Genomic DNA, 22880 nt, shown 5'->3' on the forward strand with positions numbered 1-22880 from the left:
TTGAATGGAAAGGTCAATGAAAATATGTTTAGTAGTTATAAAAATGAAAAGTGCAGGATTACTTTAATTAGTGTTAAAATAATCTTATATTATTCTTCCTGGTAGAGGCAACTGAGTTCAAGGCCCATTCAGTTATTTTTAAATTAATGTTTTAAAGCCTAATGCCATTTTAAAATTGTTTAGATACTAATTTCATAACAGCAAAGATATCCCAAGTAACTCTGATTCTTAAATTTGTATTTAATGAAATTATAAAGATTTTAAGCTGACAGTATTATTGTACCTGAAGTAGCACACTAATTCAGAATTAAGTCTACTCTCTCATTAATATATAAACATCTAATAAATTTATTTTTTTTCTTTCAGAATTCTGTTGCATTTGGGCTTTATATTGGCAAGCCTTCTTTTTTTAGTGGTGAACTTGACTTGTGCAATGCTAGTCCATGGAGATGTCCCAGAAAATCAGTTGAAATGGACTGTGTTTGTTCGAGCATTAATTAATGATAGCCTGTTTATTCTTTGTGCCATCTCTTTAGTTAGTTACATATGCAAAATTACAAAAATGTCATCAGCAAATGTCTACCTCGAATCAAAGGTAAGTATATTTCTTAAATTTATACTTGAAAATCTAGCTTCAAATCCTCATTCTGTGAAGCATATTTTAATGGAAAGCTTATGTTTTTTAAAAAGTGTTCTGAATGTAAGGCACATTTTTGAGCTTGAAAGAATGGTCACAAGATATTAAAAGGCATTCAAAACTTGGCCCTTACTAAATAATAGTTTTTTAAAAGTTTATATTGAGCATATTGTATTTTCTGTACTTATATCCTCTGCATAGGAGGGTAAATGAAATAAACCAGAATTTTGTGAATGTGTCACAAATGGTCTAATATATAAGCCACACTAACAATTTAAGATTTCGTCAGTAATGGTGATAATATTGCCATTAAACAAATTTACCAGATTATGTCTACATACATTTGGGTTAGCAGTGTTAAGATGTCATACTTCTAAGGTGGTGTTTATTTGTATAAAGATTTAGCAAATGTTACTTCATCCCATCATATGAAGACCCTATGATTTTAAAACAGCTAGTCATGTAATTAAATTTATAAATGCCTTGCTTCTGCCTTTCCTTATGCTTTGTTTGGATCAGCAAACAGAGGCCAATGCTAACTTATTAACAAAGAACCATAAAAGTCTCTACTGTCGATTGACAGTGTGGTTGAGCAGGAATCAGTCATCACAGTGTATATGTGTCACTGGGTATGTGGGTATAGATGTGTGGATTTGGGGGTGCGATTTATATATACTCACGAGCTTGCCCTAATTTAGCATCATTATCTATTCACTGAAGACAGGCAAGATAGTCTCTTAAACAGAACAGTTCTCTGAAATATAGTTAGACTTCACATATTGTTGCCTTCTTTCATATAATCCTAGTAAAAGCAAGGTGCTTTAATTGAATGTATGGTAATCAACTTGTCCTTTAAATTTAGGTAGATACTTTAATTTTAGTTTTTAAACATGTATCAATAGAATGCAATATAAATATAGATATAAAAATAAAAACATATATTCAGAGAGAGAGAGAGACTTTCAAACCTATTAATCTTACCTGGAAAATTATTGTATCCAATTTCCATCCTAAAAAGTTCCCAAAATGTAAATATTTTTGCTAATTCTGGCTTCAGCTTAGTGTTAAAAATGGTAATGTTATGGTATATAATCTTTTGGTGTAGCAACAGCATCTCCACTTAATGTAATAACATCGCCATAACATTCATACCTTGTGCTTATGTAGTGATAAAGCATAAATAGATGTGGTTGAATTTAAAAGGCTTCTTTTTGGGGTGCCTGGGTGACTCAGTCGTTAAGCGTCTGCCTTCGGCTCAGGTCCTGGGATCGAGTCCCACATGGGGCTCACTGCTCGGTGGGAAGCCTGCTTCTCCCTCTCCCACTCCCCCTGCTTGTATTTCCTCTCTCATGGTGTCTCTCTCTGTCAAATAAATTTAAAAAAAAAATCTTAAAAAAATAAATAAATAAAAGGCTTCTTTTCTGGATATCTAACAACTTTGAAAGTTTGGATTTACTTACTTTGAAATAAATATTTCTCTGCATATAGTAAAGTTGCAAAACCGAGAGGAAAATCTCATCTGATAACTCCTCCAGAATTATTTCAAACATCTTCCTCTATTGTATGAAAGGTATTCATTTTTTATTATTATTATTTTAGAAGTCTTACATTTAAAAGGTGCATGGATTCAGAATTCTCTAGGAACATTGGAGAGACATGCTTAAATACATGCCTTTAAAGGTAAATATAATATGAGATACTAGATTATTTGTATTACATTGTATTGTTATGTAGTTCTTGGTCTTCCTAACTAGGTCATAAACTTATTTATTCAAAGAGTACATCATGTTGTTTCCATGTTCTCCTTGTAAAATCACTAGGCCCATTTTTATTTTTTGACTTCTGTACAGGAATAGCCATTTCTTTTATTCAATCAACAAATATAGGCTGAACATCTACCTCTGCCACTTTCAAACTGAGTCTGCTTCCTACTCTCCCTAAGAGCATTTCCTTAAAGCTCAGACTTTGGTCTTGTTTTTCTTTTTATTCTTCTTTCCTTCTCCTACATATTCAGGGATAATGAGATCTTCCATGATTTGTTTCAACTCAATCTTACCTACCTTATTTCTAAATGACACACAATATTCTTTCCTGTCTCTGTATCCTTAGGCTGTTTCATTTTCCAGGAACATCTCTCTCCCACCCAGTGCTCTATACCTGTGGGTACTCATCTTACCAAACTTTGAAGGCATAACTCTAGTGTTTCCCGTTTTTATGAACTTAATTTGATTCCTTCTCCTTCACTTAAAAAATAAAATTTAGAAACAACTATCTGATTTCTCTTTAAAAAAATTTTTGTTTATTTGGTTAGCAACTAGGACAGTGCTGTGTATTGGTTCTCTTTTTCAAAGTAGCAACTCTGGGGTTTTTTAAATATTAGTTATTGTCAATTTGAATAGTTTATTTCTGCTCTTTCATTTTTTTATTTTCTTACATATTTAAGGTTTTTACTTTGTCCTTTGTCTGTGTTCTTACATAGATACATGATTTATTATTTTGTAAACAAGATATTTAGAGTGATATGTTTTCTCAAGTACTGCTTTGGCAGCTTCCCATCATCTTGTTATATTGTACGAACATTCTCATTTAACAAAACCAAAGGAAATTTTCTGTTTCAATTTCAGCCATGCCTCCAACATTACATACTTATATATCAATGTGAATTAGATATTATCTTTATCTATAGGTCTTCCTTCAACTTATTTTGGTGGAAGGTCTAAAATTTAGACATCTATTCAGGTCCCCCGACTTCCATGAGAAGTTACCAGTTTTACCCTCTGCTTGAGTGTCTATGCATATGAATCTGGCTTACTAAACATTATAGAATTTCTGTATTCCAGGTTCTTGAAATAAACTCTTAACTGTTAAATTAAAAAACTTAATCGCCAGAAAGATTACCTGAAAAGATATCTAGTCTTTCCTATCTATTCTACAGTTTATCTTTAGCCCAGTCCACATGTTTTGTACTCAGACTACATTGTACCATGGATAGAATTGTTTGTTCTGACTTGTACTTTGACATCATGCTTTGACCTATACAAAGAAATATGTAAGAAATGTTTATCTTAAAAGTCACTATTGTATAATGTTCTTAAGAATATTGTCTACACAGTGTTCCACAGAAAAGATCTTTTTCTCCAGTTCAGTACCAGGTAAAACAGTATTGATTAAATCCTTTTTTTCTCTGACCACTATGCCATTCAGCGGCAAATATGTGGCTCACCTCTACATCAATCATAGATGACCTTATGATATCCACTTTGGGTTCTGGCTCTACCTCTAGTTTTATCTCATTTTCTTATTCCCCAGCACCACCACACACATACACATTCCTGTATATTTTTTTTATTTTGTGTGCATCTCTGTAACTACTTCAAATTCTCTTTTGCAATGAGGGTGGTATAAATAAAAAATGGTATTGGATATATTTTGGATATGTTTATATCTTTTTTTCAGATATACCAATTTTTAGTTAATTTGGAAAGACCTTAGTGAAGTGTCATAATGATTAAGAGCTGGAAACCTGAGATCAAGGAGATAAGGCCATAAATCCCATCTCCGGTTTACTGGCTATGTGGCAGTGGACAAGTAACTGCATCTCTAAGCTTCAATCAGCTGATCTGTAAAATAGAAATAATGATAGTGCTGATCTTATAGGTTATTATTTAGGGTAAGGTCGTACCTTGTAAGGTGGTTAAAAGGACTAAATGAAATTTTATATAAAGTGCTTGGTATAATGCCTAGCACTTGGGACGTGCTTTTAAATGTTAGCTATTATGATCCTAACATGTACTAAGAGATGGTAATGTAGTTTCAGGAAGTTCTTGAATACCTGAAATTGTTGGCAAAATTTAACTGGAAAGGGGTCCTATACATGTAATCAAATTCTCAAAAGGAACAGTGATCCAAAACAGAATAAGAATCATTGAAGAAGTGAATTTCTCTTTTAAATATTTTATTTAAATATTTTATTTAAATTTTATGTGACTCCACCTTATTTATGTACCATTCCACACAGCTTTTGATAAGGGTTGAAGTCTCTAATAGGTCACATTTCATCTAATATTTAACTAGCTTCCCTTTAAAATTTTTAGAAAAAAATATTGTTGAAATTCTGTAATGCATTTTTAATCGTAGGCATCTTTGTTCTGAAAACTGTATCTTTTATTACAATCTTAATATTCTTTTATTTGCATGGTCATGATAGATGATGCTATCTTAACTTTTTATCTATTGCTAATATTTCAGGTATATTTCATTAACTTAAAATATAGATTTGTTGGGGTTTTAACAAACACTTTATATGGTAAACAAATCATTTGTATTTATTGACATGATTATGTGTTAGTATTGGTCTTTTTCTCCCATTAGGTTTTTTTTATTGCTGTTTGCTTTGCCTTCATTTCTATGATTTCTGTGGTACATTCGAATTTATTTAATTTTTATCAGAATTATAGCATAACTTTTAACATTAAAATGCATAGTGATGGGCATCTTGGTGGCTCAGTCGGTTAAGCGTCTGCCTTCAGCTCAGGTCATGATCCCGGGGTCCTGGGATCAACTCCTGCATCGGGCTCCCTGCTCTGCGGGGAGCCTGCTTCTCCCTCTCCTCCCACTGTGCTCTCTCTCACTATCTCTGTCTCTCTTCCTCTCAAATAAATAAATAAAATCTAAAAAAAAAAAAAATGCATACTGATGGGGCTTTTGGGTGGCATAGTTGGTTTAGTGTCCAACTCTTGGTTTCAGCTCAGATTGTGGTCTTAGGGTCATGAGATCGAGCCCCACATTAGGCTCCGAGCTCCAGGCTTTAGGCTCCGAGCTCCAGGCTCTGTGCTCCATGCTCCAGGCTCGGGGCTTGGGGCTCTAGGCTCAGGGTAGAGTCTGCTTAAGACTCTCTCCCTGTCTACCCCTCTCCCCAGCTCGCACTCGCTCTCACTGTGTCTCTCAAATAAATAAATCTTTTAAAAAATAAATGCATACTGATAAAATTATTTTTACTCTAATATTCCTTTCCATTTCAGAAAAAAATAAGAATAATTATAAAAATATAGAACACATATCATTTTTTTAAAAGATTTTATTTATTTATTTGACAGAGAGAGACACAGCAAGAGAGGGAATACAAGCAGGGGGAGAGAGAGAGGGAGAAGCAGGCCTCCCGCCAAGCAGGGAGCCCGATGTGGGGCTCGATCCCAGGACCCTGGGATCATGACCTGAGCCGAAGGCAGACGCTTAACGACTGAGCCACCCAGGCGCCTATAGAACATATATCATTTTTAATGAACAAAATAACTTATCAGCACAAAAACGTTTAAACCAATGTAGATGCTTAGTCCCTATAATGATAGGTTAGGATTATCTATATAAAAGACCACTCAGTGGCCTGGTTGGAATAAAAGTTAAGCTTTTAGGTTTATTTCTCTGGTCAGGGATATGCACAATTTTATATCTAGGTGAAATTGTAAAAGGAATCATTGTCTGATACTTAGTATCAGATCAGCTTGTCTCTCAGTCTAGTCAGCCATTTGCAAATAATGCATTCTCTCTCTCCTGAATTCGTAAGTTTTAATTACTATGTAAACCTTTCTGTCCAATGTTCACTCAACCCTTTATCCATATTAATTTAATGTATTGGAATGGGAAACAGCATCAGCATCTTGCAGAGACACAGTAACATTCAATTTGACTGATATTTCTGATCTTTCATGCAGACCAGCTGATCCTATAAAACCAAGGCAGTGGTTTATAGTAATTTAAGTCATAATTAAAGAAATAGGCTAAAATACTATGAGTGTCTCTCTTCCACCACCTCGAAATATGATTTAACCAGAATTTGGGGAGGATTCTGGTAGGGAAATAGAGGTTGCACCATCCTCTGTAATGGTATGATTACCACTTTCCCAGTACTTTGCTATAATTTCTCCTGAATTATGAGTATTTACTCTATCCATCTTAAGTTGTGGCACTTCTTTACTTTGCTGCCTTCATTACTCCAGTTCTTATACCCCAAGTCTTACTTATTATTCTGTTGCTGAGTAGACCCACCACAGACTTGTCCCATTTTTTAAAATCCATAAGAGCCAGAGATCTAATTTCATTGTCTTTGCAGCATGAAACTATTTTTGAAACTGTTTAGATCTTATAATTATCAAAATTCAGTTGACCCTTGAACAACAGAGGAATTAGGGACACTGACCCACTACACAGTTTAAAACCCACATATGACAGGGTGCCTGGGTGGCTCAGTTTGGTTAAGTGGCTGACTCTTGATTTTGGCTCAGGTCATGATCTCAGGGTCCTGGGATCGAGCCCCATGTTGGGGCTCTGCTCAGCGGGGAGTCTGCTTGAGATTCTCTCTCACAATCTCCCTCTGCCCCTTCCCCCACTCATAGTCTCTCTCTCATAAATAAATAAATCTTTTTAAAAATTAAAATAAAATAAAATCCACATATAACTTTTGACTCCCCAAAAACTTCTTCTAATATCTTTGTTTCTTTTTAAGTATAGGTGACACACTGACTCCCCAAAAATTTAACTACTAATAGCCTACTGTTGACTGGAAGCCTTATCAATAATAAAAACAATCAGTTAACATATACTTTGTTTGTATATTATATGTATTATATACTGTTTTCTTATAATAAAGTAAACTAGAGGAAAGAAAATGTTATTAAGAGGATCATAAGTAAGTAAGGGGTGCCTGGGTGGCTCAGGTGGTTAAGTGTCTGCCTTCAGCTCAGGTCATGATCCTGGGGTCCTGCGATTGAGCCTTGAGTCGGGCTCCCTGCTCAGCAGGGAGTCTGTTTCTCCCTCTCCCTCTGACTCTCCCCCCTGCTCGTGCTCTCACTCATGCTCTCTCTGTCTCTCTCCCTCTCTCTCTCAAATGAATAAATAAAAAGTCTTAAAAAAAAATCATAAGCAAGAGAAAATACATTTACAATACTGAGTATTAAACAAAAAAATCTGTGTATAAATGGACCCATGGAATTCAAACCTGTTGTTCAAGGATCAACTGTATTATTTTTTAATTTGCTAATTGCTATTACTTTGTTTTCTGATTGTTGATGCTTAGTTTGGCATTTTTGGTATTACTTTGTTTTCTTATTGTTGCTTAGTTTGGCATTTTAATTTCAAAATGGAAATAGCATTTGTGAGATTGTTTCAAAAAAATATACGTAGGATTCTGCTTCTGGTAATGGCTGAGTAGCTTCTATTGGACAAACTTCCACAGATAGCAATGATAAATTCTGGACAAAATATAAAAACACTGAAGGCACTGGAGAGCAACCGCTTAGAAGAAGAAAATGACACTGAGTAAGTTTCCTGTTTTTTACAGCTTCTAGCCTGAGGGAAGTTCTCATCCATGGGGCAGCCAAAACTTGAAGAGTTTTACTTGCTTGATGAATCAGAAGACAAAATTCAAGTAACTACCACAGATGGGAAATGAGTGGGAAATATCAGGAAGAAGACACCCAGATAGAGGAAGCTACAAATTCTGATGACAAATTCTGCCAAATTTTTATCTGATACCTGAACTACATATGAGCAGGACAGAATTAAAGCAGCATAGTTAAGGATATTCCAGCTGCTATCCATTCTTAGGAGATGGTTTGGGATTTGAGTCTAGCCAAGTTAATTTTTGCTTAAAAAAAAAAAAAAGGAAAAGAAAAAAAAATCAGTAATTTTCAGAAGAATATAACAGAATCCAAACTCTCTAAAACATGTCACTGGCAAGGTCCAGAACACAATCCAAGGTAACTGGATGTATGAAGAAACAGGAAAAATACAACTCATACTCAAAAAGCAAAAAACAATCATTGGAGGCAATTCCCCCTTCCAGATGACTTAGATGTTGGCCATATCAGACAAAGATTTTATAATATGCTCAAGTATGGTTAAGGAAAATATACTTTGATAGATAAATAAATAGGAAGTCTCAGGAGAAATAGAAACTATAAAATGAAATTCTAGAATTAAAAAGTCACCAGTTGGGCTTAACAGCAGATAGGGGATGGAAGAAGAAAAAGTCAATGAACTTAAATCAACAGAGAGTATCCAAATTGAAGAACAGAGGAGGGTGAGGGGAAAGATGATAATAAAATGAACAGAATCTCAGGACCTAAGTATGTATAAGTGGAATCCCCAAAGGAAAAGAGAAAAAATGAGGTTGGAAAAAATATTTGAAGAAATCATGATTGAAATTTTTCAATTTTGATGAAAGACATAAATTTACAGTTTCATGAAGCTCAGCAACCCCAATCAGGATAAATATAAAGAAAGGCTCACCTAAGTTCATTATAGTCAAAGTACTTAAAACCAAAAATAAAAAGCAAATCTTGAAAGCAGAGAAAAATGACACATACATAAGGGAACATTGATTCAAATGATCAATCACTTCTCATCAGAAATAAAGGAGGCCAGAAGACATGGAAACATCTTTAACATGCTGAAGGAAAAATGTGGTCAACTCTGAAATCTATATCCAATCAAAATATAAAGAATATAAAGCATGATGAAAAATAAAAGCATCTTCCAATAGAACTAAGAGGGTTAGTTACCAGCAGACCTGCATTATAAGAAATGTTAAGGAAATTCTACAGACTGAAGGGAAATAAAGTCAGTTTGAATTTCATCTCTTCAGGAAGGAATGAAGAATACAAGAAATAGTAAATATGTGGGTAAATATAATTTCTTAATTTCTAAAAAAGAAATATGACTATGCAAAGCAAAACATAATGTGAGGCTTACATAAGTACATATATAATTCTCTATATAGTATATATAACAACCATAGCAACTATAGCATAAAGGACAGGGGATAAATGTATCATATGGTTACAAAGTTCTTACATTTTATGTCAAGTGGTATGATATTAACTATTACTTAGACCATGAAAAGTTAAGGATATATATTATAATCTCTAGAGTAGTGGTTCTCAAACTTTTTAGTCTCAAGACCCCATTATTTCCCTGAAAATTATTGAGAACCCCAAAGAGCTCTTGTTTATATAGATTATAGTTACCTATATATACATTATTAGAAATAAAAATTGAGGAATTCTAAAAATATTTATTTATTAACTCATTTAAAATAACAATAAAAAATCCATTGTGTTAACATGTTTTTAGTATATGTGCTGCCGAAGTGAGCACTGTGTTAACATGTTTTTATGAAATATAATTGTATTTTCCAAAACAAAAATAAATTAGAAGATCGACATTGTTTTACCTTTTGCAGATCTCTTTAATTTCTAATTTAATGAAAGACAGCCGGATTTTCATGTTTTCTTCTGCATTTAATCTGCTGTGATATGTCATTTAAGTTGAAGTGTATGAAGAAAATCCTCCCACATATATGTAGTTGAAAAATGGAGGAGAATTTTAATAACCTTTTCAAATAATTGTGGATATTCTTCTCTAATACTACAGCAAAAATCTGAAGTGGAGGTTTCTTGAAGGTTAGTTGCCATGTGGAATCTAAAACCATATTAGTGAACCTTCTGTACTACCATTGGTCTATCTTGCACTTTGAATGACTGTGTAACATCATGCATTGATCATTGAAAGAGAGTGGTCACAGATCTTCAAAATGATGATACATTTCATTGGACAATATTCAAAATCACATGTGTTAATATCACCTCCAATCTCATTAGAAAAGTGTTTAAGTTTTCAGAAGCTGGCACACCAGTCTTGCCGTGGACATAAGTCCTTACAAGCTTTCAAAAATTTGAATTTGAATTTGAAAATTTATATTTCACCATTGGCAATAAGTGTCAGGTATTTTCCTTGAAGTGAAAGGCTCATTTCATTTATTTTCAAAAGAATGTATACCCAATAACCAAGTCTGAATAACCATTGTCTGTCTTCCATAGTTGTTTAAGTCAAAAATGGTGTTCTTTTCGTATCTGGTTAATACTCTGTGTATAACCAAAGAAAAAGTGGCTACTTCAGCTCACAAGTCAAACAACCACATAAGTGCTTTTACTCAAGACAACCACTCTACATGCAGTAGAATTGCTGTAATTGTCTCATCTCATCACACAGACTATTAAATAGACACATACTCTAGGGTTGGTAACTAATAAATATTTTCACTGCTTTATCAAGGATATTCTTAAGTGAAACTGACTTTCTTTTTCAATTGGGAGTGCATAGCAGTAAAGAATACAATACAGTTTGGTGCCACTGCTTTGATTTGTGCTAAGGCCCAGACGTTTTAGTTACCATTGTTTTTGTACCATTAGTGAGCGAAGCAACATAGTTGACCCACAATAAACAATCAGAAGAGTTTTCAACACTTTGGATATTTCAGCCACTTATGTTTCTTCTCAGACATTGACCTAAAAGAATATCTTCCTGGATGATTACCTGGTGCTGACAAAAGACGAATTCAAAAAAATTAGTCTTGCTCTATCAGGTTCATTTATTTGTAAGACAAAAAACAAATCTGTAGACAAGATATTAAATCACTCTTTGTTTTCAGTTACGTCTTTAAATCAGTGAATTTCTGTATTATTGGAAAATGGCAATGCCATAATTTCTTGAATGGACTTCCCATCCAGCAGGCATTCAGCAATGTCAACTCTGTAAGGCTTTACTGGTTTCTCAACTATGTGTCCTTTCTCAACCAATGTATAGTCAATGCTATATATTATAGCAATATAATAATGTAGTCTGTGAAATGTTTGAATGGCTTTTTCGCTCCTAGTTTGGAAAGTTATAAAAACAATTTTTGATATTTAAAGTGCTCACCACACCTGCATTTAAATTTTCAATTCCTTTTGCTTTTAAACTCTGAATGATTGGTCTCAAAATGACGCTGCAGCCTCACTGGGCCATAATACTATTCAAAAAGTTTCTCTCACAGAAGACACAATAAGGTAAATTACCAACATTTGCAAAGCCTATTGAAAGATAGTTTTCATTACATTTTATTTGATAAAACAAAACAGAAATCAGTCTCATCCAGTTCCTTTGAGGTAGATTCCTTTCTTTATTGAGTCAGAGAATTTAATCACTTTCATCTTTCTCAGCATCTTAGAGGTAAACAAGGACATTGTGTGTTGAGAAAGATATTTTTATTGTGGCAAAATATATATAACATTAACCATTTTACTCATTTTTAAGTTTACAATTCAGTGGCATTAAGTATATTCATATTGTTGTACAATCATCACCAGAACATTTCATTACCCCATACGAAACTCTGTATCCATTAAAAAATAATTCCCCATTTTTAACCCAACAATCCATTCTTAAATATGAAAAAAAATATGTTTTCACTTTAGAGTAAAATATGACTAATTTCTAAAATGAGTTTAATATCAAATTTTAAATTTTTTAAAATTCTTAAATATTGTAAAACAAATCTATCAGGAATACCTATTCCTGTTGTATTTCCATGGAGATACAGGATTTCAAAATAACTAAGTATTGGATGATATTAAGGTTTCAGCAGATATAACAGGTATAACCAAAGAAAACTAGTAAGAACCCAGTAAAAGTAAGAGAACAAGCTGAGTTCATCTCTGAAAGTGCACATATTTATACCCTAATTTTATTATAACAGGAATTCTAGAAAACACAAAAATACATATGCACACAAAATGTTGACATCACTTATCATGTAGCCTCTGGAAAACCCTGCTGTGCATTCTAAAGAGAATTAGAGTACAAAACATCTCAGTATTTTTAATCATTTTGATTTTGATCTTTAAGGTCCCTGGACCAGACTTTTTAAGAACTGCTGCCCTAGCGTGGGTGGCTCAGTTGGTTAAGTGACTGCCTTCGGCTCAGGTCATGATCCTGGAGTCCCTGGATCGAGTCCCATATTGGGCTCCCTGCTCATCAGGGAGTCTGCTTCTCCCTCTCACCCTCTCCCCTCTCATGTGCTTTCTCTCTCTCTTAAATAAATAAAATCTTAAAAAAAAAAAAAGAATTGCTGCCCTAGAGCAGCATGTAAGGCAAAACAAAACAAACAAACACTAGTTAAGTATAGTTAAAAATCCAATAGATAAATTAAAATGGAATTCTAAAAAATATTCAATTAACCCAAAAGAACACAGGAAATAAGAGATAGAGGAAAAACAAACAACACCAACAACAAAACACAAGAAGGGCAAACAGAAAACAAACAGTAAACTGTAAGATCTAAATCCAAACATATCACCAATTATATTCAACGTTAATGGACTAAACACTCCCATTACAAAGTAGAGACTGTCAAAATGGCACTTTAAATATAAAAAAGATATGTCAAAAATAAATAGATGGAAACTAATATACTATGTATTCACTATAAGAGTAGAAGGCCCTTTAATATCAGATAAAATAGACTTAAAGACAGAGTATTACCAGATATGAAAAGATACCTTTCATCAGGAAGCAAAGAGTATTACCAAATATAAAGAGATACATTTCTTCAGAAAGACATAAAAATTATAAATATGGGCATTAAGGAGGGCACGTGATGTGATGAGCACTGGGTGTTATATGCAACTGATGAATTACTGAACTCTACATCTGAAACTAATGATGTACTATATGTTAGCTAATTGAGTTTAAATTAAAAAAATATAAATGTGCACATGAAGCCAAGGAAATAAAGCAGAAAAAAGATTTACCAAATAGTAAGAAATAAAGGGGGGGAAATTTGTACAATTGTAGTTGGAGATTGTGATGCCCCATCCTCAACAATTGATAAAACAAAGAATCAGTGCAAGAAATCTGAACAACACTATCAACACGCTTAAGCTAATTGACTCTCAATAACTGGAGAGTACACATTTCTTTCAACTGAGCATGGAAATGGTCATCAAAATAAACCATAGTATCGTAGCCAATGAGGTTTATCCGAGGTGCGATTATTGCTAATTGAAAAGGACTGGATTCAAAGAGTGTTCTCTTGACATAATGCAATTAAATATCAATAACAATATGATATATTAAAAAATCCAAATATTTAAAAATTATACAATGTAATTCTAAATAACTCATGGGAAAAGGAAGAAATCACAAGGGAATTAGAAAATATTTCATGTAGGGATGCCTGGGTGGCTCATTAGTTAAGCATCTGCCTTTGGCTCAGGTCCTGATCCCAGGGTCCTGGGATCAAGTCCTACATCACAGGGAACCTGCTTCTCCCTCTGCTTGCAGCTCCCCCTGCTTATGCTCTCTCTCTGACAAATAAGTTAAATCTTTAAAAAAAAAAAAAGAAAGAAAGAAAAGAAAATATTTCATATAGAAGGATAATAAAATATAATATGCCAAAATTTGTAGGACACTGCTGAAATTGTGCTTGAAGAGAAAAATATACCTTTAAATGCTCTATATTAGAATAGAAGAAAGATAAAATTGTGACCTAAGATTTCACCTTAGAAACTACAAGGGGAAACTAGGAAAAAGTTAAAAAAAAAAAAAAGGAGACAAAATAAGTAGAAGGACTGCGATAATAAAGATAAGAATAGAAATCAGTGAAACAGAAAATAAACAATGAAGAAAATAAAACCAAAAGTTAATTCTGTGAATGGATCAACAAATTTCATGTACAGAAAAAAGCAGAGTGAAAATACAAACTGCCAATACCATGAATGAAAGAGAGAATATCACTATAGATCTTACTAGGCATTAAAAGAAAAATGAAGGAATATTATGAACAACTCTTTGTGGGTAAATTTGACAACTTAGAGGAAATGGACAAATTGCTTTAAAAATACAACTTAACAAATTGTTAGAAGACAAAATATAAAATCTGAATAGCCCTTAAATTTCTTAAGGAAATTTAAGTTGTTATCAGAAATTTCCCTCAAAGAAAACTCTAGGGCCAGATGGTTTCACTGGTTAATTTTATCAAATATTTTTAAAAATAATAAACAAGTTCTTTTGAAAATAGAGAAGGAAGGAACATTTTCCAACATATTTAATGAGGACAGCATTACTGTGATACCAAAACTTGACAAAGATATTATAAAACAAATAAAAATTACAAACTAGTGTCCCTTATACTTACAGACACAGAATCTAAGCAACACATAAAAAGAATAATAAATCATGACCAAGAAGAGTTTATCCCAGGAATGCGGCATTGGTTTAACATTTGAAAACCAATCAATTTAATTCACTACATTAAGAGAACAAAGAGAAAAAAAACAAATAATAAATTGAATTGATGTAGAAAAAGTATTTGACAAAATTCAGCACCCTCCATGATTTAAAAAAAAAAAAAACGAAATAGAGAATACTAGGAATATTCCTCAATCTGATAAAAAGACATCTATAAATACCTACAATCAATATCATACTAAAGTATTGTTTTGTCCCTAGGATTGGGAACAAAGCAAGGATGCCCATTCTCACCATTTCTATTCAATATTCCAATAAAACAAGAAAAAGAAACAAAAGGTATAAAATTGGAAATAAAAAAGTAAAACTGTCCTAATTGCAGACAACAGAATTGCTTATGTAGAACATCTTAAATAACTAAATATTTAAATAGCTAGATAGCTACTAGAACTTTGAATGTAGCAGGTTCTCAGGATACAAGGTCAAAATACAAAATTATATTGTATTTTTATAGATATCAAGAGCAGATAACTAGAAGATGAAATTCAAAAAAATAACCCCATTTATATTAACATCAAAAAACAAAATATTTAGGAACAAATTTTCCAAAAAATAATACCTCTATACTGAAAACTACAAAATATTGCTGAGAGAAAGTAAAGAAGACCTAAATCAGTGGAGACCATTGTTCATGGATTGGAAGATGCAATATGGTTAAGATGGCAATTCTCCCCAAAATGATCGACAGATTCAAAGCAATACTAATCATAATTCTACCATGAGGTTCTTAAAAATGGAAATTGGCAATTTTATTCTAAAACATATGTGGAAATGAAAAGGACCTAAAAATATATATTTTTTTAAAGATTTTATTTATTTATTCATGAGAGACAGAGAGAGGCAGAGGGCGAAGCAGGCTCCCAAGGAGCAGAGAGCCCAGTGCGGGATTCGATCTCAGGACCCTGGGATCATGACCTGAGCCGAAGGCAGACGCTCAACCATCTGAGCCACCCAGGCGCCCGGACCTAAAAATATTTTTAAAGTAGTGCTTTCTAGGGACGCCTGGGTGGCTCAGATGGTTGAGCGTCTGCCTTTGGCTTAGGTCATGATCCCAGGGTCCTGGGATGGAGTCCCACATAGGGCTCCTTGATCGGCAGGGAGTCTGCTTCTCTCTCTGCCTCTGTATGCCGCTCCCCCTGCTTGTGCTCATTCTCTCTGTCTTTCTCTATCTGATAAATAAATAATATTAAAAAAAATAAAGTAGTGCTTTCTAATAGAAGTTTGTGTGATGATGAAAGTATTTTATATCTCCATTATTCAGTATTGTAACTAGCCATATGTTAACTATTGAGCACTTGAAAGGTAGCTGTTGTGACAGAGGATTTGATAATTTAATTTTTAAATATTTTATTTAAATTCAATTAATTAACATATAGTTTATTATTAGTTTCAGAGGTAGAGTGCAGTGATTCATCGGTTGCATATAATATCCAGTGGTTCTCCCACTCCTTCTCCCTCTGCGCCTTCCTGCCCCTCATGCGCGGTGCGTTCTCTCTCTCTCAAGTAAATAAATAATTTAATTTAATTTAATTTAAATGTAAATACTCATATGTAGCTAATGGCTATTATATTGAACAATGCAGAAAGAAACCCTTAAAAAGCAGGGACTTACACTACATGGCTTTGAAATTTAGTATAAAGCTACAATAATTAAAACATTCTGTGACTAGCATAAAGAGGCAAACAGATCAATGGAACAGAACAGAAAGCCTAGAAATCAATCCACACTTATAAGGTCTTTTGATTTTTGACAAAGGTGCTAAAGCAGTCCAAAGGGAAAATGACGCTGGAAAAAATGGATCATAGACCTAAATATAAATGAAAAAACTCTTAAGCTTCTAGAGGTAAATACGGAAAAATATCTTTACAAGCTGGGAGTAAGCAAAGATCTCTTAGGTCATAGAAAGTAATCAGAAGGAATAAATTGATAAATTAAACTTAATTAAAAGTTCAAATTTCTCATGCAAATAAAAGACTAAGAAAATGCAAAGGCAAATCACAGACGTCAAGAAAATATTTGCAATACATATTTCTGACAAGGGACTCATTTCCAGCATATATAGAGATCTCCTACAACTCAAAAAAAAAAAAAAAAAAAAGATAGCCCAATTTAGAAGTGGTCAAAGATATGAACAGATTTTTCACAAAGAAGATATACAAATGGCCAATAAGCCAAATGTCAGTCTTTGGGGAAATGCAAATTAAAACCAAAATGAGATACAACTACACATCCACCAGCATGGCTAAAATTAGAAAGATTGAAAACCCCTAATATTGGCTAGGATGTGGAGCAACTGGAGCTTTCATACTTTGTTGGAAGTGTAGAAGTGTACATCCATTTTGGAAAAAGATCTGGCAGTTTCTTATACAGCTGAACTTATAGCTACCATATGACCCAGTAATTCCATTTTTAGGTATTTACCACAAAGAAGTGAAAAGCACATGTCCACAAAAAGATTTGTATAAGAATGTTTATAGAAACTGTGCATCAACAGACAAAACTGTCATATAAACAATCTCATCTAATTAGCGGAATTAGTGTGGTTAACTGTCCTGGTTTCTCTGGGGCTGAGAAGTTTTCTGGGATGTGGGACTTTCAGTGCCCAAACTAGGAACTCTTGAGCAAACCAGAAGGAGTTGGTCATTCTAATCATCCACCTTGGCGATATAAAGACCAAACTACTGAAACATCCAACAACATGGATGAAGCAGAAAACATTATGCTAGGTGATCGACATCTACGAAAGAGTTCAGAACTAAGTTGTGGTAAAAACAGAAGCAGGAGAGTATATGCGTCTGAGGGTTTGGCTGATGGGGAACGGGTGTGAGGAACTTTCTGGAGTGATGGTAATGTTCTCTATTTTGCTAGATATTTGGGTTATATTGGTGTACACATTTGTCAAAACTCAGTGAATGGTAAGTTGAAATTTCTGCATACCTGCATTTAAAAATACCTGTAAACAAATATTGAACTATAGTAAATGACATACATACCAATGTATTAATAATAGGCATCCTGGAGTGAGGTGTAACTCTTCTTTCCTTGTCTGGTATGGAATTTCTGAAAAAGTGCAGGGATGGAGGAAGGGAAAATGAGACCTTGAGGATTGCTCCTGAGTGGAATTGTCTGTTATGACTCTATCCATTTTAGGAAGATTTTCTTTAACTTTTGACAACAGCTTCCATGTTGCTGAATCCTTTTTTGTTTTGTTTTGTTTTGTAATTCTGTGTTTGCAGGAAGAATCTTCTTTTGCTTTCTAAATTAGTGGGCTTCTTTCATTGTTATATGTATGTAATTTGTCTGTAATCTTGTTTTATTAATTGCCTCAGTGTTATTGATTCTTTGCTCTTTTCTCACAACCTTTTTTTTTTTTTTAGTTTTTATAGTATTTACAGGTATAAGCAGAGTCTCTCTATATTATGTCTTTTTAGCAGTCATTTTATTTCTCTGTAAAGCTACCTATGATCATTTTAAAGGATGGTAATGTTTACAGCATTCTAACTTCTTGTTACCCAATGTTTCTTTAATAATACAGCACTTTTAAAATTGGATCTGGATTGGTTTTAGATTAGCTTTTTTATTAACAACTTTTTTGGGGATTCACAAAAATAAAAATGCACACTGTTAGAAAATTTTAGCCTTGACTTTAGAAAATTTTGATCTTGCTAGGGTTTTATTTATTTTCACACATAACTGTTTGTTATGGTAGTGAGTAAGCAATATGTTTCAAGGTACCTTTTATCTTTTAGTTCTCCTTCTTCTCATATATCTCTAAAATGTGTTGTTCTTATAAAGAAGTCAGTAATAATAATGGTTCTCAATCCTACCAAACCCAGAGCACCCTTCTGATGAGTATTTTTTTTTTTTAAAGATTTTATTTATTTGTTTGAGAGAGAGCACATGAGAGGGGGGAGGGTTGGGAGGGTCAGAGGGAGAAGCAGACTCCCTGCCAAGCAGGGAGCCCGATGCGAGACTCGATCCCAGGACTCCGGGATCATGACCTGAGCCGAAGGCAGTCGCTTAACCAACTGAGCCACCCAGGCGCCCTGATGAGTATTTTTAATAAACTCTTTCTATCCTGCAATTAACAGCTTATTATCTGCCTATACACGTACCTTCAAAAATTCAACATAATTGCCCTTGGTATAAAGAGGAAATAAAAGGAAGGTAATTGACCCAATATTTCAATTTGTAAATTGGGGGGCATACTGTACTAGTCAGATGCTTGTTATCTGTACATAGAAACCCAATGGGACAGCTACAAATACGGACTGTTGCACTGTGTTGTGTTGACGCCTTACGTACCACACACAGCACTGCTGTCAGTATCATGATTTTCCAAAATATCTGACCATTCTTGATACAAGTTCTGAATAAAACAAAGGACAAATTTCCCTCAGTTTCCGTGGTATATGTGTGTCTGGAAATGTTGGCATCTATTGAAACTATGCAAACATAAACATTGTTTATATATAAAACAATTAGGTTTTGGCTCCGATCATTACAAACAGATTTTTCATCTTCATGAATGTCTAAGAGAACATTGGAAAGTTATGAAGGTTAGAGAGGAAGTCTCTCATGTGGAGAACTCTCCTGTGAATTGCGGATCATCCAGCATCCCCGACACCTGTGTGCTGAATGCCAGCATTGTGACAACCAGAACACAAATTTCCAAAACACCCCATTGGGTTTTTTTTTTTTTTTGCAGTGCGTCTCTTTGGCAAATGTGTCACTTCTCAGAATAATGTTTTTAATGCATAAGGTAAATAGGATTACAAAGGAAACCAGCTATATTGAAATACAGACCCCAGGTTAAGAATCCCTGTAAAAAGTTGATCCTGCACCTTTCTCCAGTACACATACTCCAGTTGAGTGTGAGTACTAAATTGTGAGTGAGTAATAAATTATAAGGTTTTCTATTTGGAGGAACAATGGAAGCCTTGGTATTAAAATATTATGGATTTGAAAGTGCATTTGAGTGCCTACATCATTTTGTTGTCAACATAATGACATCAATAAGGGAGTAACATCAACTCATAGAATGAAGCAAATAACATAGGAGCTGTATTTCTATTCTAATTTTGTATCTCATTAGAAATTAAGTGTATGAAATGGAATAATTCTTCTATTTCCCATTCTTTTCTCATTATGACTAAACTACTTCTCTTATTAATATCAATTTTGCCAACTTATTTATTCATATATTACTTAAGGGAGTAAGGTAATCTTGACAGGACAAAATCTTCCTCCAGCTGCCAATGGGCAAATTGGCAAATAATTAGTTGTATCAATAGGGTAGTTTAAACACAAGTGGTTCTAAGGATAGGAATTGCAAAGCAGGATGACCAAGAGTTTATTCCAACAGGTGCTCACTCAGTGTTTTCTAAGAGTGCAGTGCAAGAGATGACTATGTTGTATGTGGATGAACAGCTTGTTGTGACAAATGTGCGGAGTGTCATGATGATGAGTTTTATCTCTTCTAGGGTATGTCTCTGTGCCAGACTGTTGTCGTAGGCTCTGTAGTCATTCTTCTCTACTCTTCAAGAGCATGTTATAATTTGGTGGTGATCACCATATCTCAGGATACATTAGAAAGTCCATTTAATTATGGCTGGGATAATCTTTCAGATAAGGTAAGTACCTACCATGTATTGCTAATCTAATAATATAATACTGAAACTAGGCTTAACCAAGAGAATATTTTAAGTGTTTGACTTACAAACACTTATCTCTAGCTACTAACAATAATCATACTTAAAGTTTATGCTTAAAAATCCTCATTTACATGTGTCGCTTAAAATCATTCTTCAGAGAGAACTTCTCCCAAAGGAGTATTTTCATTTCTTTTTGTAGATAATACTAATAGGGCCATAGACCTCTTGATCATAAACCTATATTTTACTAACTTTTTCAAGAATACTGTTTAAATATCTCTAGATAAATTGACTGCCTGTCATTAGCTAGTGAATATGGGTATGTTTTTAACTTGTTAGGATGAAACTTTTTTTTCTCTCAAACCCAAGACCTACATATAACCTAAATATGTGGTTCAGTTTTAGATACTTAAATAAGGGACTTTCCTGAAAATCTAGTATTATCAGTCATGATAATGGGAGAGCACTCATAGGTCCTGAGTGTCCAGGTGTTTGCTCTAGTAATTTCCCGGTACTCTAGCGATCATATTTAACCTCCCAGCTTTCTCCATCCCCTTCCTAAAAGTGCAGTTTGACATAGCTACATGTCATGTCTTTATATTAATATAACTTTGTACCGAATTTAAGGCATTCCAGAATATCATTTTTTCAGAATTTCCGTTACCTTTCTAAAGAAAAGGAATTTTCTTCATTTTTTTTTCCCTTCCCCAAAAAGGGACTTTTCACATGTAGTTCCAGCTGGCAGATGCTCTTCACTCCTTTTGCCATTTCTCTCTTCCGACGTCTAGTAGAATAAAAGCAAATTCCATATGAAGTTTAGGCCCCAAAGCATATTTTTAAATAGCAGTGGGGCTGAGCGACCTAACATGTGACATCTCCCTACAGGTGTGACTCATAAGCGCTATTATGGTAGCTGTGGAGTAGCTAGAACCAGGAGTCTCTTTTATACCTCTCTTCAGACTGTGGGGCCTACAAATGAGGTCACTCCAACCCACCCATATATTAAAAAATATTTTCATAAATTGATGCATTGAAAACATCAAAGCATTTTTATGTCCTTTAAAGGACATGAAACCATAAAATGTGGAAAATGAATTTAGAGACTTATGTGCCTCGAGTTGATGTGTTTTAACTTACCCTGACCTGAAGCAAATTAATTGTGGAGGGTGACTGCTTATACAAAAAACAGATTTAAAAACAGCCCTGTCATACTGTGTCTGCAGGCTCATCTAGAAGACCTAAGTGGAGAAGAGTATATAGTATTTGGAATGGTCCTCTTCCTGTGGGAACATGTACCGGCATGGTCAGTGGTCCTCTTTTTCCGGGCGCAGAGATTAAACCAGAATTTGGTATGATATCATAATATTTCCCAATACGTGTTCCCCTTATTTTTTTTAAAAAATAATGGAACATTTATATCGATTTTCTGTTTTTCTGGCAAAGCTTAAAACTAAAAAGCATTCTAGATCTCAGCCTCCTTTCTTAGTTGAAAAGTAAATCTTCATATGCTATCTAACACTTTGTTTACAGGCACCTGCTGGCATGATAAATAGTCACAATTATAGTTCCAGAGCTTACTTTTTCGACAATCCAAGACGATACGATAGTGATGATGACTTGCCAAGACTGGGAAGTTCAAGAGAAGGAAGGTAGATATACTGAATTAGTACTGAATAGATTGAAAAGAACAAACCTAAGCTTTACCCCAAACACGAGAAAGGTAGATTTGGTGCCATATGAGAGTAAACTGGATCTTAGAGTCCCCGTAGTGGGAACTGTACTATAAAGAACTATCATCTGACTCTAAGGCCATATATTACCTTTATTTGAGAAACGCCTTTAGGCGTAAAATGGTATGCCATCTCCTTTCAGGATTCCATGTTGGTTCAAAGCTGGCAGGGGTTGATGAGCAGGGAAGGAATACAATTAGAGTAATTATATGTTTCCTTATCTATAGTGCTATTCAAAACCCAGCAAGAAACTCCAGATGAAACTCTCAGGAAGCTTAGGTGCCATAGGAAATCTTGTGTCCTTCTTATTCTAAAACCATTGCAGCTCTACACCTTCAGCTGTGTAGCAGGGCAAAGAGAAAGCCTAAATGCATACCTCCATATGCACTGAGCTTGATATAGCATTTTCTGTAATTCTCACTTCATCTGGACAAGTTCCTTAACCCTTCTTTACAGCCTGTTCTTCATCTGTAAAACAGTGGTAATAGAATTTATCTAATAGGATTGTTGTGAAGACTAAATAGGGTATGTGCTTGTGTATACATTATCATAAATATACACACACACAAACATGTCTTAGCATAGAGCCTAGTCCTTGATAAGTACTATATTATTATCTGATCATCAAGTTCTAATTCTGATGTATTTATTCTTTTGTAATATGTGATATAAAATCAAGGATATTAGATAAAAGTCATTACATTTTATAGAAAACTATTATTTGGCAAAGAATA

The 22880-nt window shown here is 34.0% G+C and overlaps 1 protein-coding gene across 1 annotated transcript in view; it reads left to right on the forward strand.

Annotated features, from left to right (window-relative positions):
- The window catches only part of GPR137C (G protein-coupled receptor 137C), a 66710-nt gene that overhangs the window by 40902 nt on the left and 2928 nt on the right, over window positions 1-22880 (forward strand). The window contains exons 3-6 of the mRNA XM_045900865.3: window positions 367-595; window positions 20246-20395; window positions 21640-21765; window positions 21947-22065. Coding sequence (XP_045756821.1) covers window positions 367-595; window positions 20246-20395; window positions 21640-21765; window positions 21947-22065 — 624 coding nt within the window. The remainder of the gene's footprint in view (window positions 1-366; window positions 596-20245; window positions 20396-21639; window positions 21766-21946; window positions 22066-22880) is intronic.

The sequence above is a fragment of the Mirounga angustirostris genome, unplaced genomic scaffold (assembly GCF_029215605.1).
Source record: "Mirounga angustirostris isolate CCGP_5_RB_7025 unplaced genomic scaffold, mMirAng1.0.hap1 SCAF_9, whole genome shotgun sequence".
In the NCBI taxonomy this organism is placed as follows: Eukaryota; Metazoa; Chordata; class Mammalia; order Carnivora; family Phocidae; genus Mirounga; species Mirounga angustirostris.